At 35.9% G+C, this 16,556-nt stretch overlaps 1 protein-coding gene across 4 annotated transcripts in view; it reads left to right on the top strand.

Annotated features, from left to right (window-relative positions):
* PKNOX1 (PBX/knotted 1 homeobox 1) overlaps nucleotides 1–15,919 on the top strand; it is a 168,560-nt gene extending 152,641 nt beyond the window's left edge. For all 4 annotated transcript variants that reach the window (XM_043992726.1, XM_043992728.1, XM_043992727.1 and 1 more), the window contains 2 exons: nucleotides 3,926–4,098; nucleotides 13,666–15,919. In XM_043992726.1, the coding sequence (XP_043848661.1) occupies nucleotides 3,926–4,098; nucleotides 13,666–13,877 (385 nt within the window). In that variant the 3' untranslated portion in view covers nucleotides 13,878–15,919. The remainder of the gene's footprint in view (nucleotides 1–3,925; nucleotides 4,099–13,665) is intronic.
* Nucleotides 15,920–16,556: the final 637 nt, after the last annotated feature.

Here is a 16,556-nt window from a genome sequence, read left to right as displayed (position 1 = left end):
CTTCCTGACCTTATTACTCCCCACCCCAGGAACATCATTCAAGCTATACATCCTTGATTATTCACACTGAACACAAATATGAGAATCCAGTTTACATCTTACTTATAGTGACCTTGATCCCAAGCAGGACTCTTAATGTTGGCATCCTTGCAGAGAGAGTTAATTTGAAATTTCAGAAAGAAATATTATTCTTACCTAACGTTAGAAATTCACAAAATTAGGAAAAGAAAGGATGATTGAGGGGAAAGAGACACTGAGCTGAGTTTCCAAAATCACATAGTAGTTGACTGTGTTGTGACTAATGTTAATTTGTGATGGAAATTCATAATTTGAAGATGTACCATTTTTGCAAGTGTGTGGTTTTAGCCTGTAGCAAATGCAGGCAAAAAGTTATATTCTGTACAAGATTTTTGAAGAAATTTGTAAATGAAACATGTTCTAGGTTTGACTTCTCTACCATTAATAAATGACTTAGGTCTACAACCTCTGAATTTTTCTTATTCACAAAATAAGGATAAAAAATATGTTTCCTCCCTAGCTTATAAAAATTATACCCATACAATTACAAAGTGCACGTCTAGATTTATATTTTTCACTTTAATTATATATGATTTTTTTTACCATACTTGTCCAGATGATAATATACAATTTTGCCTATTAAACTCAAATGGTTTGTATCCACAGATAGATCTTCAATTTGTGATGATTCTCTCATAATAAAATTAACATTCATTTAAGAAAAAAGGTAACAAATTCTGCCATAAATGTCAGTATCTTCATACTTTAAGTTTAAATTTATAGGTAATTGGAATAAATTTTAAGGAAAGTTTATTCTCATAATTTTACAATTCCCTATAAATGCACTCAGATGCATTTCTATCTTAAGGAATAATTCTATGGAGTATTGCATTAAACATTTCCATTATCATGCATTATGATTCAGTTAAGAATAATGAATGATTGAATGGTTTCTTTAATACAATATATTGTCAGCATTATATTCATAATGTGTTGAGTGTGTTATTTGGTAGTATATTCTAACTAAAACTTTTCATATACTTACATATATTCAGTACATTATTATCATTAATATTGTTGTTATTTTAGTGTGGTTGATTTTGGTTCTATAGTTACCGTTTTTGTAAAACAGAGATAAAATCCTTAATCTATTTATTGATTTCTTTTTCTTCATCTGATGGTCTTATTTATGTTCTCTAAATTGTTTTATTGGTTTTTTGCAGCAGAATTTCTAGAAGATTTAAAAATAAATTCTGAATTAAATTTCATTGGATATTTGCTACTTCTTTGATTCTTTTTGTTTGCTCTTCCTTTGTTTCCACAAAAGCCCCTGCTTGGAATGGAGACCTATTGAGGAGACGGTTTGACTAATATTAAAGAAGTGAAAAATGTTGATAAATAGCAATGGAGCTTTTCACGAGTAATTGTTAATGTAATCTAGAACTTCCATAGTACCTTTATTCCTGGAGTACCAATTTTAAGCCGTGCCTATGTTAAAATGACAAAAAACTTTCTTCTTTAAAAAAAAAAAAACTGTGGCATTACTCTAACAATATTTATTCCATCCCATCTAGACAGTTTAGTAATTTCCAGTTAGTGCATGAACAGTTATCTGATCATCTAATGCAATCTTTTTTTTTCTTTCTTTCTTTTTTTTTTTTTTTTTGTGGGGCAATGGGGGTTAAGTGACTTGCCCAGGGTCACACAGCTAGTAAGTGTCAAGTGTCTGAGGCCGGATTTGAACTCAGGTACTCCTGAATCCAGGGCCGGTGCTTTATCCACTGCTCCACCTAGCTGCCCCTTAATGCAATCTTGATGTATGATTTTTCTCAAAATATCCTTCATTCATAAAGCCTCTCATTTTGTTTTGTGTTAGTGATGATATTCAGAAATCTCAACTTCAAGGACATGAATTTTCTTTTCTTTTAAAAAAATTTTATTGATGGTTTTTTAATATCATAGTTATAACCTGGTATGCCCAGACCACCATAGAAAAAATTAAGTAAAATTGAATTTAAATGACTTTCTGATAGTGTAATGGGACATTCTTTCTCCCCTAATCCCTCACCTCTCTGCTGAGAAAAGGGGAATTTTTTCTGTTCCAGGGGACCTGTTAATCATTCTTTTTAATCTGACCTGTCTTTTAGAGTTGTTTTCATTTATATTATTGCAGTCATTGTTCTCCTTGTTCTGTCTTTCTCATTTGGCATCAGTCCATGGGATTATAGAAGATATTTACTTAGAAGAAACTTCAGAACTCATACAAATCTCATAGTTCTCTAAATTCTTTGTGAATATTACTTCATACTAGTATTCAATTGAATTAACATAACACAGTTGTTCAACCATTCCCTTATTGATAGGTTTCCAATTTTTTTTGCAACCACAAAAAGTTCTGATACAAATATTTGAGTACATATGAGACCTCTCTATTTTGACATTTTATTTTTACAGAATACAGACCAGAAATGGGACTATTGAGTGTGATAAGTTTAGTGAGTTTTAATTACAAATTGTTTTCTAGGATGGTTGCATCATTTCATAGCCACTAACAATGTAACAGTGTATCTTTTGTCCTGCAGTTCTTCCAACATAGATTATTTCCCTTTCTTATCATCTCTTCCAATTTTATGGATATATGAAAATTCAGAATTGTTTATATTTTCATCTCTCTTATTAGCAATTTGGAGCATTTTTACATGGTTATTGGTAGTTTGCACTTCTTTTGAAAACTTCATAGCCTTTGGTCATTTGGCTGCAGAATTTTATAGGAGATATTTAAAGAAAAAGTATTTCCCCCCAGTCAGCAGTTTCTCATAGCTGTGTTGGTTTTGTTTTACAACAACTTAAAATTTTATAAATAAAATAAGTAATTATGCTAGTAAACATATTCCCTTTATTGATTCAGATTATAATACCTCTATAACTTGTAGGATGGTCTTTATGAGTTTATGTAACTAACACTTCTTCATCCTATTATAGTCTGTAGATGACTTTCTCCCAGCTTAGGTAAATAGGTCCTCAGACAGTGGAAATAGAGTCTATCTTCGGGCTTAGACCAGCCATTTTATGTCAGCGCTTATGTTTTCTCAGCATGGATTTCAAGCCAGATCAGCTTCATTCCACAGTGTGGCATTGGAGTGGGACTTAAGTAGAGGAATTCTTTGGAAGTGCTATCTTATATTAAACTGCATTATATAAAATTCAACTTTTTCCTATTATTCCTGGTGTTTGCCTTTGGGGTCACACAAATAAGCCTAATCTCTCCTACACATGACACTTTTTCATATGTTTGAAGCTATCATGTCTCCTTCCCTTCTCTTCTCATCACCAGAATTTTCCTAATTCTTTCAACTGTGTCTTATATGACATGGTTTCGTGTTCTCTCTCCAGCTACCAGCAAGCTGAAAAGGCACAAGGTGAAAATTTCAGCTGAAAGCTTCACTTGAGATCACACGAAAAGGCATATTCCCTAGCTGCAATTGCCAGTAAAAGTTTCCTTAAGTAGTTTGAGAGAAAATAAAGCAAGGCAATAATGCCTTTATGGTATTTTCTACTTAGAAGATAATTTAGATCCTTTATTTTCTTTAGCTATTAACCTTACAAATAAACACACACACACACACAGAGAACAAAAGTAAATTTAGTAGGTGAGAAGTAGGGAAATAATGGGAGAAACATCAGGACCTATAAAAGTGAAACATTTTGGAAATTTATTAATACCACATATTTGTAAGGTTTCAGGATATGCTTCTCATGAACTGTTTTCTGTATTTTATTATTCAGATTTTTATCACTCTTGACAGTAATAAAGAAGAAACCTGACTGATAATCCTGTGTATTAATCTTGGCAGGGGATTTGTTTTTTAAGAACCATTCTTATCTGAGATTTTTATTTGACGATCAGGTTTATCAATGCAAGAAGACGAATTCTCCAACCAATGTTGGATTCCAGCTGTTCAGAAACTCCAAAAACGAAGAAAAAAACAGCTCAGAATAGACCAGTTCAGAGATTCTGGCCTGACTCTATTGCATCAGGGGTTACTCATCAACCACCTAATGAACTCACTATGTCAGAAGGTAAGAGAAATAAAGAGTCTTATTGTTTTTATATAATGATATTACAACTATCGTAATGAAAATGTATAAATAAAAATGGCTCATGGGTCCCAGATGATGGCACTTTTTGAGAGGATGCATTTATGTCTGAAGGAATTGAGGCTAGCCAATAGAAGTCGTCTTAGTCTTTAATTTGTCGGGTCTAAAAATTCTAAACTTAGAAATTGTCAACATATCACTACAGAAATGAATAAAAAACATAAACTGCAATAGTTACTGCTTGTTTTTAAGTGCGTATTTACTTCATGATGCAAATAATTAAAAGGTTCTACATGCTTCTACATCCCCTTCTGAATTTTTTTCTGTGCATTTTTTTTTTCAGATTTTAATGTCCTTTTTGTGGAGTTGTAGTCATTGTATATGTTGTATTATTATATTATGATGATTCAATATAACACTTCATAAAAATCTAACTATAATTCTTTGGATTCATCCTTTCCTATGTTGCTGTGATGACCTATGACATTTATACAAGTACACATCATTTAGTTATTGGCTAATCCTTGGAAGTAGTCATTTCCAATTTTGCTGTTACAAACAATGCTGCTGTAAATATTTTGTAAAGACCTTTCTTGGAGGAGGGGCACAAAGGAGACTTGGGTTGGGGTATTAGACCTGTGATTTCATCAGTAGAAAGGGCTTCCAATGAGGAAAATTCCTCTACCAATATAGATTGCCACCCAACCTACAACTTAGACTCACCTAGAACCCTGAGAAGTAAAATTACTTATCTAGAGTCACATAGCCAGTATATGTTAGAGGCAGGATTTGAACACAGGTCTCCTTAACTGAGGCTAGCTCACTATCCCATATACCACACTCGTCTCTAGATGGAAACTTTCTTTTCCTTTCACTAACAACACAGAATCACAGAATTTGACATTTGAAAGGGATCTCAGCAACCATCTAGTTCAGCCAGTACCCAAATCCACATTTTAATCACCAAGTCTTGCAAGCTGGGTTTCATCCTCTGCTGCTCCCTTTCCCTCTTATATGCAATCAGTTGCCAAGTCCTGTTGTTTCCAGGTTCATAACTTGCCTCACATGTGCTCCTGTGACCATGCCACACATTGGTGTAGGCCCTCATCACTTCACACCTTGTCTGTTACAACAGTCTGCCGGTTGTCTCCCCACCTCGGGTTTCCCTCCCAATACAGTGCGTCCTACTCTCAGTCATCAAGCGGATCTTCTTGAAGCATAGATCTGACCATGTCACCTACAATTCAGTCAATTTCAGTGGCTCTTTTATCTCCTGGATTAAACATAAACTCCTCTGTTTGGTTTTTTAAAGTCCTTCATAACTGGTCCCTTCCAGTCTTTCCAGTCTTCTTACATCTTACTCCATCCCTCCCCACCCCCACATATCCTGTGACCCAGTGACACTGTCCTCCTGGCTGTTTCTTGCACACAACCCTCCATCTCCTGACTCCATGCCTTTCACTGACTATGTCCCATGCCAAGGACTCTTCCTCCTCTTCTATACCTCCTGGCTTCTGTAGCTTCTTTCAAGTCTCTGCTAAAGTCTTATCTTCTGAAAGAAGTCAGTCCTCCTTAATCTTGTGCCTCACCCCTAAGATTATTTCCAGTTATCCTGTATATATCTTGTTTGGACATAGTTGTTTACATGCTATTCCTCCCTCTTCCTCCCTCTGCCCTACCCCCCCCAAAAAAAAAACCCAACAAAACAAAACTGAGAGCTCCTAGAGGACAAGGACTGTTTAGCCTTGCTTACTAGAGTGCCTGCCACTTAGTAGATCCTAGAAGGTTTATTGGCCTGACTATAAAGTTGCATCCGAGGCTGCCCACTGCACTTTAGGAGAGCTCTCATGGTTGGGAAATGTTTATTGACTGCAAAGCCAAATCATATTACCAGCACTTAGCACAGAGCCCGGCGTGTAATTGGTACTTAATAAATAATTATTGCTTTACTTCTTCAGGACCATGTCACACTCATGTTCATCCCTTGTTACCTGACCTTGCTTCTATTTTCTGTATATTTCTTTTTAAAATCTGTTTTACTCGGTGAGTTCCCTATGCATCAACATTAGTGTCTTCAGTCTTTCTCTTCATTGGAATTGTTTCCTTTTGTGTCCTCAGAATTTCACTCACGAACAACTCCAGTCTCTTCTGGGCTGACTGCCCCTGTTGCATTTCAACCCATGGGATCCTATCAATCCTTATAAACCTTATGATTTTGTGCTTGCCCTAAATTTAAGGTATATGTCAGACTGTGTCTAGTTTTCCTCTCTTTCTCTATCACAAATTCTAAGAGGGTATTTTCTATCATTTCCACACCAGTAACCAGTTCCTTTCTGTTAGTGAGAAAGTAAAAATCACATTTTATTCAAAATTGCATTTATTCTTCTTGGTTCTTCTACCTTTTGAAGAATAAAATTATCATTAAGGTAAGTCAAGAAGTTGTAACCTACTTTGAGAGACACAGACAAGCAGAGAGAGAGAGAAGGCAAACAAGTACTCCTGAAAAATAAGGAAAATATTCCATCACCTTCCTTTTCTTTGTATGTATTTGTTTGTTTGTTTATTTATGTATTTATTTTAAGTTTTGAGTTCCAAATTCTATCCCTCTCTCATTCCCTCCCTCCCTCCCCAAGGTTGCAAATAATCAGTATAGATTATACATGTACAAATTTTTTTTGTATTTATTTATTTTAAAAGACCTGTGGCTTCTGTTTTTGGTTTTTTTTGTTGGGTTTTTTTTTTTTTTGGCAAGTCAGTAAGGGTTAAATGACTTGCCCAGGGTCACACAGCTAGTAAGTGTCAAGTGTCTGAGTCCAGATTTGAACACAGGTCCTCCTGAATCCAGGGCCAGTGCTTTATCCACTGCGCCACCTACCTGTTCCCATCACCTCCCTTTTCAATAAGGTACAAAACCATGTTCTTGTCATGGGTTTCTTCCTGTCAAGTCTCAGCGAAGTCAAATTTGCCTCCTTATGTTAGCATCTCTAGTTTCTCTTGCTTGCTACCTAACTTTTGGAGGTTTATGCATAGGCATTTTGAGGCCAAGAGATTTAAAATTGACTAGTTTCATGGGTTTCATCTCCTGTAAGCTTCTGAATGTGTCAACTTCTCTTCATTGTAGCTACTATCTGTGGGATCTAGCTCTGAGGAATACACAGAGCTGTCTTCTCCCTTTCCCTTGCTTTTTAGAAAATACATTCTTGGAGCAGCTAGGTGGCACAGTGGATAGAGCACCAGCCCTGGAGTCAGGAGGACCTGAGTTCAAGTCCAGCATCAGACACTTGACAACTTACTAGCTGTGTGATCCTGGGCAAATCACTTAACCCCAATTGTCTCATCAAAAAAAAAGAAAAAGAAAATACATTCTTACAAGTCTTGATTAGCTATATTCCATCTCTGACCAGAAAGCTGTTTTCTCTACATTATAACCCTGTTTATATTTATCTGAAAGCAGAAAGGACTAAGCTATGGATGTAGCTTAGGGAAAAAAATCTTATAATTACCAAGAATGGGAAATAATAAAAATATCAATTTCATCCAATGCACATTTCCATTTTGACAATAAAGTATTATGCCCATTTTTCAAGGGCAATCTTGATTGAAGATATGAAAACAGAACAAGACAGCTTTTGCAAATAATATTCTACAGCAGATGACAGATTTACAGTAAGACAATACAGTAATTAAAAAGTATAAGAAATTCAAGATTTCACCACACTTATTATTTGGTGACTGTTTGTTAAAAGTCATTTGTATCAATAGAAAAAAACAGTCTTAATAAGCCTTTTCCAAAAAGTTGCCACATTGTATATGTCAGAATCATTCAAGACCCCTCACAATTGTGACAGAAAATTTTGTTCTACAACCCTCTGGTGATGATAAAGTTCTGAGGTGTTACTCCCTATGTAACAATTTAACTTTGTTTAGTCCTTTATGGTTTTGTACTTTTGTTTTCTTTTTATGCTTCTCTTAAGTTCTATATTTGAATGTCATATTTTATATTGAGTTGTGGCCTCTTGATTATCTCCCTCTGTTATCTCCTGTATATAGAGGATAAATTGTGGATAATCAATTGAGGGAAGCCAGAGTGACCAGGAGGTAGAGTTAAACAAGAAGAGATTTCCAAGCATATAAGACTAACAGTGAAAATAGCTGGTATCAGGAGATAGAGTATATTATCCAAGGAACAACAAGGAGGTCAGTGTCACTACATCCCAAGAGTGTGTTGGCAGGGAGTAAGTGGAAAGGCATATAAACAGCTTTGAATGCCAAAGCTAGGATTTTATATTTGATCTTAGAAGAGATAGGAAACCACTGGAGTTCATTTTTTATTTAGTACTTTATTTTTCCCAGTCACATCTAAAAACAATTTTTAACATTTATTTTCAAAAATTTTAAGTTTCAAATTCTCTTCCTCACTCCCTCTTTGTTCTCTCATCGTGAAGGCAAGCAATTTGATATAGTCATGTTGTAAAAGAACATACAAACCAAAAAAACCTCAAGAAAAATAAAGTTTAAAAAAGTTCACTTCGATCTGCATTCACACTCCATCAGTTCTTTCTCTGGAGGTGGATCGTATTTTTCATCATAAGTCTTTTGGAAATGTCTTGGATCATTGTATTGCTGAGAATAGCTAAGTCATTCACAATTAATCATTGTACAATATTGCTGTTACTGTATACAATGTTCTCCTGGTTCTGCTTATTTCATTTTGCATTAATTCCTTTAAGTCTTTCCAGGTTTTTCTGAAAGCATCTTACTCTTTTTTTTACTTTTTTTTTTTTTTTGGTGAGGCAATTTGGGGTTAAGTGACTTGCCCAGGGTCACACAGCTAGTAAGTGTCAAGTGTCTGAGGTCAGATTTGAACTCAGGTCCTCCTGACTCCAGGACGAGTGCTCTATCCACTGTGCTATCTAGCTGCCCCCTACTCATTATTTTTTATAGCACAATAGTATTCCATCACAATCATATACTACAGCTTGTTCAGCCATTCCCCAAATGAAGGGCATCTCCTCAATTTCCAATTTTTTGCCACCACAAAGAGTTGCTACAAATATTTTTATACATACAGGTCCTTTTTCTTTTCTTTTTCTTTTTTCTTTTTTTTAATCTCTTAGGAATACAAATCTAGTGGTGGTATTGCTAAGTCAAAGGGTATATACATGGTTTTATAGGCCTTTTGGTATAGTTCCAAATTGTTCTCTAGAATGGTTAGACCAGTTCACAATTTCACCAACAGAGTACATTAGTGTCCCTATTTTTCCACATCCCCTCCAACATTTGTCATTTTCCTTTTCTGTCATATTAGCCAATCTAATAGGTGTGTGGCCACTGGAGTTTATTGAATAGGTAGGTGACATGGTCAGATCTGTACTATTTTAGGAAGATCATTTTGACCTCTGAGTGGAGTATGGTCTGAAATAGGGAGAGACTTGAGGCAGGGAGACTAACTAGAAAGCTATTGTATCTAGTGACGAGATGACGAGGTTCTGCATCAGGGTAGCCAGGGTATTGATAGTATTAGAAGAAACAACAGTAATAGGGTAAGAAGAAGATGGGGTTAAGTTTTGGAAATGTCTACAGGACACCCAGTTCAAGGTGTCCAACAGGTAGCTGGAAATGTGAGTATGGAAGTTAGAGAGAGGTTTGTTGCTATTCAGTCATTTCAGTCATGTCTGACTCTTCATGACCCTGTTTGGGGTTTTCTTGGCAAAGATACTGGAGTGGTTTGCCATTTCCTTCTCCATCTCATTGTACAAATGAGGAAACTGAAGCAAACAGGACCAAGTGACTTGCCCAGGGTCACACAGCTATCAAGTGTCTGAAGCCAGATTGGAACTCAGGTCTTCCTGACTACAGGCTTGACACTCTATCCACTATACCACCTAGTTGCCCCAGGAGAGAGATTAGGGCTAGATAAATAGATTTAAGAAACTTCACAGGGTTATTAATCAAATGAATTAATATATGTAAAGCACTTTGTAAATGTTAAAGCACTAAGTAAATGCCAGCTGAGGGGAGAGAATAGGACTCAGAAGTAAACTTTGTGGGATGCCATATATAGGCAGGGGAACAAGAATGATGATCCAGCCAAGGAAACCAAGAAGAGAAAAATATAGACAGATGAGAGGAAAACTTGAAAACAGTGGTGTCATTTAAACCCAGAGAGTATATAGTATTTAGGAAGTAGAGATGGTTAATAGTCCCAATTGTACATATAGGTCAAGGAAAAAGATTATAATCTTGGAGAAGCCATGCCTCCCTTTGTCCATCCTGTATTTCTGTTAGTTTTTTTGGCTACTATATCACATTATTGACTCATAATGGTGAGGCAGTTGGGGTTAAGTGACTTGCCCAGGGTCACACAGCTAGTAAGTGTCAAGTGTCTGAGGCCGGATTTGAACTCAGGTCCTCCTGAATCCAGGGCCGGTGCTCTATCCACTGCGCCACCTAGCTGCCCCAAGAGTTAGACTTTTAAGCATTTATTAAGGAGAATAAGAATTTGGTAAAGAGAGAGAGAAAGGCCTACATTCATCTATCTATCTGTTAAAGGGAGAGAGCATTCCTAGCTCCACTCTCTGCTAGAGTCCCCAGCAAAGAGCCCCAGTCAGAGCGCCAGGCTCCCCCCTTCTTCTTCCCACAAGCAGACGTCACTTCCTGACGCCAAAGAAAAGATGCTTGGTCTTGCCCTCAAAGACCTTCATTTCATGGCGGAGCTTTTCTATAGTAAGTCTCCAGCAGGTGGCATCATTCCAGTTGTTACAACAATTAACTACCAAGTCCTTCCAATGGTCCTATCATCTAGCTTTCTTCTTTCCATTTTTTCCACAAGATGAAGAAGTGATCAGAGACGTGGAGCAGAGATTCTGCAATGCTTTACCATTCCACTTGCTGAAATCTAGGTGTGCTTTCTCCTTAGCATTCCCCTGATCAACAAGTTTTGTAATGTCATTTTAAAAGGGGTTGGGGGGAAAGAAGAGAGAAAGAAAAGGAGATGGGGTTATTTTGTTCTTGCTGAAGCTGTCCAGGCTTTGTATTGTTGTTACTTCTTGGTTCTTAACCTCTTGTTAAATAATGCATTCTAGAAGTCTACCACAAATAATCAGCAGCTCACTGGCCTTTAGTATCTTCTTTTTTAAAAAAGTTCTGACGATATTTGTCCTGTGATCTCTGTCCCTTTCTCCCGAATTTTTCACATGTTATTGGCAATGATCCATTATATTATTTCAGTTCACCTGGGCTAGATAGCCAGAAGCCATCAAGAGCAGCCAGGTACATATCATCACTCTTCTCATCTCAGAAACTGGCTTCTTCCCTCATGACTATTTTTGTTCTCCCTTTTCCAAGCAACAGATCCTTCTTTCTGGCAGAGAAAATGAGCGAAATAAGGATTGAGCAGCTCAGCCTGCTCTTGCTTCCTGTTACCATGGAGCAGCTGTCCTATTTATTCTTAGATTATCTTTTCTGAATTTTTGCTGTCCTTGGCTTTCTGCAACAAATTTAGCGCATTCTCAACTTACACCTTAATTCCTAATATTCCTTTCTTAATTCCCCTTGCATCCATCTTCTTAATGTATCTTTTTCAAAATCTTTTAAGTTGGTTGGAGGGTTATGTGTATCAACCTCTTCCAACAACTCTCATTTTCCTCTTCAGAATTGTTTCTCAGGGCAGCTAGGTGGCGCAGTGGATAGAGCTCTGGCCTTGGATTCAGGAGGACCAGAGTTCAGATCCAGCCTCAGATGCTTGACACTTACTAGCTGTGTGACCCTGGGCAAGTCACTTAACCCCAATTGCCTCACCAAAAAAAAAAGAAAAAGAAAAAGAATTGTTTCTCTCTGTGCCTCTCCCAAAAACTTTCCCTGATTCCTCTAGTTGTTTGTATTAGCTCCCCTATAAAAATTATCATGTGCATTCTTGTTTAAACGTTTCCCTTTGGTTGAATGTTCTTGCAGGCAGACTTTTCTCAGTTCTTTATATCCCCAATGCCTAGCATAGTGCAGTAGTAATATTTTTCATCGAATAAGGAATATTGACAACAAAACATAATAACAGAAAAGGAGGTAGGGCTAGTCAGTCATATGTTGATTAAAGGATAGCAAATAGATATCCTAAGTGCTACTAATATAAAACCCTAGAAGAAGGCTGCTAGCACACAGAGTAGATCCTCTGCCAAAGATCTATGGAAGAAAGTAGACAAAAATCACAAAGGGTGAGGAGAACATGAATAGATTACAGTTTCTCCCTGTGACAAGCAAATCCACAGCAGTAAGATTGTGATTCTAGGGGCAGCTAGGTGGCGCAGTGGATAAAGCACCAGCCCTGGGTTCAGGAGGACCTGAGTTCAAATTCGGCCTCAGACACTTGACACTTACTAGCTGTGTGACCCTGGGCAAATCACTTAACCCCCATTGCCCCGCAAAAAAGCAAAAAACAAAACAAAACAAGATTGTGATTCTTTAGGGAAAGCAGTGGTTAAAAAAAAGGGGGGGGGGTCTGTACTTGAGTCAGAAGAAACCTGATTTTAAATATAGCTAGCCACGCGACCATGTGCAAATAATTTTATTTCAGTGAACCTCAGCTTGTGTTTTAGTTTAGTGATGTCTGACTCCTCAGGACCCCATGGACCATAGCACTCTGGGCCCCTCTTCCATCTCCTCTGCTGTCATACCTTGCTACTGGAAGATCCATAGCTTTGACTATATGGACCTTTATGCTGTCCGGATTTGCCATGGTTTTCCTTCCAAGAAGTGAGCATCTTTTAATTTTATGGCTGCAGTTTTCATCCTCAGTGATCTTTGAACCCAAGAATATAAAATCTGATGCTGCTTCTATTCTTTCCATTTCTATTTGCCAGAAGGGATGGGACCAGCTGCTTAGATGTTGGGGTTTGTTTTTAATCTTAAGCTTCAAGCTAACTTTTTTTTTATTGGGGGGGGGTGGCAATGAGGGTTAAGTGACTTGCCCAGGGTCACACAGCTAAGAAGTGTCAAGTGTCTGAGGCCAGATTTGAACTCAGGTCCTCCTGACTCCAGGGCAGGTGTTCTATCCACTGCACCACCTAGTTGCCCCTCAAGCTAACTTTTACACTCTCCTTTTTTACCCTCATCTTCCTCACCTATAAAATGGAAATAAAACTTTTAGTACTTTCCTTACAGGGTTGTTGTGAGGATCAAATGAGCTTGTGTAAGTAAAGTATTGTGTAAACCTTACAGTGTGATATTATTATAATTATTCCTTGATTTTTTTTTCCCCTTCAAAAAAGACTGTATTCCCTATTCTCTAGATTCCTATGGAAGGAACCTTCCTTATGCAGAGAACATCCCAGAACCAACATAATCTGAGACTCCATTTTAATCGTTTCATGTTATACATATACACATGCATATAGAACATTTTATTTAAATTTACAAGAAATTTTACATTGGTGTACTATGTGATTATTTATGCTAAAGCTACCATATGCTTATTTATACTGAAGTTCCATAGTATGTTGTTTCTCAGAGAGTATTAATCTTGAAATAAATATTAAATGTGAATGTATCCCCCAGGAGCTGTTGTGACCATTACTGCACCAGTTAATATGAATGTGGACAGCCTCCAATCTCTGTCATCTGATGGTGCTACGTTAGCAGTGCAGCAAGTCATGATAGGAGGACAGAGTGAGGATGAATCCGTGGATAGCACTGAAGATGATGGAGGAGAACTCACAGCAACAAATATTAGTGGCCTGGTATTGGATAACAGTGATTCTCTGCAGTAGGAAGCAAGAGAATGTAGTTAGGAAAAAAAAAATGGACTTGACTGACTTTTTATAGTTTGCACAGCAAACATTTTACACAAGTTTTATTTCTAATGTTTTATATGTAGATATAGAAGGGTGCACTTTTTGTATTTCATAGTAAGCTTAAACAGTCTTTGCAGGTACAGCAACTTCTTTCAAATGTGTGTGTGGTTTTTTTTTTGTTTGTTTTGGGTTTTGTTTTTGTTTTTTTCTTTAAAGGTTTAACTCTAATATAATGAATGACAAACATCCCTTGAGTCCCTTTATTATATCAATGGAAAGTGCTACCATTTCTAAAGAATTATGCTGTTTTAATTTTTCTGTGTACTTTAAAGCAGATCTCAGTGGGCTAATTTAAATCTATAGCCAGTGAAATTGGATGATTATATTAGGCCCATCTATTTAGAAGAAGCTTTTGCACCTTAAAACTGCCAGCATGAGGTGAGCAGCAACACACCAATAGAAAAGAAGGATGATTAAGTTTGATTCTGCGGCATTTTAATTTCTCTCATTCAGTGAGCCTGTTCCATTGGTTATTTTTTAAAAAAAGAAAAACCTATTTTTACTTTGCTGGAATTACTGGATAAAAACTATTTTTGTAAATTGATAACTGATTGGGATTATGATTATATTATTGAACATAATTTCTAGAGAACAATGCATATTTAGTATTTCAAAATGGAAGTTTCTAAGCTGACCAAATTTAATAAACATGCCAAAAGTTAGTATTCTATGGTTCTCAGAATATATCTCAGATCTCTCCCAGAATAATAATTTACATTTAGTAATGAAGTAAGAAACAACCATCATTTAATGAAAATTGTAATATCTTTGAATACTAGTGTATATGTTATGGCCAGATGCATTTCACACTTGATCTAAACTTATATCTAAAGGCATTTGCTAAATATATATTTAAGTAAATTAAGTGAAAATGATACCCAGTAATAGATCTTAAACAACTCAGTGTCCATATTTTTTCTCATTTAAGTATTTTTTATTCATTGTCTACCACATTAACCATGTTGTTGCTTTGGAGTTAAAAAACAATGCTATGTAAAATATGTGACATTCTCTTCAGATAGTTCAGGACACTATGACAGATAGCAAATAATCTCCTGCAAGTGAAAAACATTCATGAACTAGTGATAGAAATTAATTTCATTGTAATTATGGTTTGATTACATATTTTCCATCTGGTCATCTGTGCTCTTTGGTGGTTGTTCATGTGCAATTGTTTGGTTTTGATCCTGAAAGTCAATATCTCTTCATTACATACTGTTTGAAGCATGACTTCTAAGTACTGTCAACAGTTTTGAAGTCTGAAAATAATTTTCTCCTCTTGATTTTATAGTAATGCTAGATTTGAAATAATTTTAGAGCTTTTGACTTCTGAGTTGACTTACAGCTAGTGAAAAGAAAAAACATGCTTATTCTTATCTCTTCCAACAGACCAACTCATTTCATAGTGTAGAAGGACATTCTTTAAATGATTTTTTCTAAAGGAATGCCAAAATCAGCTTAATTTGTTTATGTGAGATAGTTATATGGTTTGACTATTATCAGTTCTTGAGATGCAACTGCAACCAATTGGTCATTGAACAATGATTGTGTAATGAAGTGCTTTTTTTATTGAAGATTTGTTTTTTCTGGCACCATTACCCCCTAGTAGATATTAAATTTATAATTTGGTCTTCATTAAATTACTGCATACTTTTAGCCTTCTAAAGAGAATTATTTATTTTAAAGATTATTTCAAAAACTATCTTAAAATTACTTATTCAATTTAGCAAGGAAAGAAATATACTTTTTTAAAGCAGGGATTATCTTCTTGTAAATTTTAGTAAGATAATTAAAAATTCATTTTTCATATCGACTTGACTTAAACTTTGAATTGCCCAGGTTATTTTTTTTTTAACCAGAAACTGCAGAAACTATTTTTTCCCTTTTAAAATTATTTCTAGGGGGGCAGCTAGGTGGCGCAGTGGATAGAGCACCAGCCCTGGAGTCAGGAGGACCTGAGTTCAAATCTGGCCTCAGACGCTTAACACTTACTAGCTGTGTGACCCTGGGCAAATCACTTAACCCCAATTGCCTCACTAAAAAAAAATTTTTTTAAATAAATAAATAAAATTATTGCTAGTATTCTTTGCCAGTTTTTTGGTTCAGTTGAACAATTTTGAATGTTTGCTTAATTATTCCAGGAATTTGGAAATCATGTTAAATTTAATAGATTCATTAGATTGTGAGTTAAGGGTGCTTTGTGCTTTGTTGGAGTACCAAACTACAGTAGTTTGGAGAATATAAAGTTATTTTCACTTTGCAAACTGAGAATCAGAGTTCCATGACCGTAAGTGATTCACAGTGATTCAGACTAAGTGAATTATGGGGTTTTTTTCTCCTTTGCATTTTTTTTAATGTTTGAAATTATTTCCCTTCAAACTAAAATCCTTAATCGATACTTTAAAAGAACAGGCAAAAGATAAATTTCGGTTTTAGGGGGACATGCCATCAGAAACTTTTAATCATCATTACTAATATGCTTTAAACATACTTGTTTTACAGGATAAGCCATTTTGATTGATTAACCATTTTTGGTTTTCACTCAGTAATTCATCAATAAGTATCTCAAAAACATTTCCTTTCCATTCATTCCAT

This window comes from Dromiciops gliroides, chromosome 3 (assembly GCF_019393635.1).
Source record: "Dromiciops gliroides isolate mDroGli1 chromosome 3, mDroGli1.pri, whole genome shotgun sequence".
Classification (NCBI taxonomy): Eukaryota; Metazoa; Chordata; class Mammalia; order Microbiotheria; family Microbiotheriidae; genus Dromiciops; species Dromiciops gliroides.
This window is presented reverse-complemented; position numbering and strand designations above follow the sequence as displayed.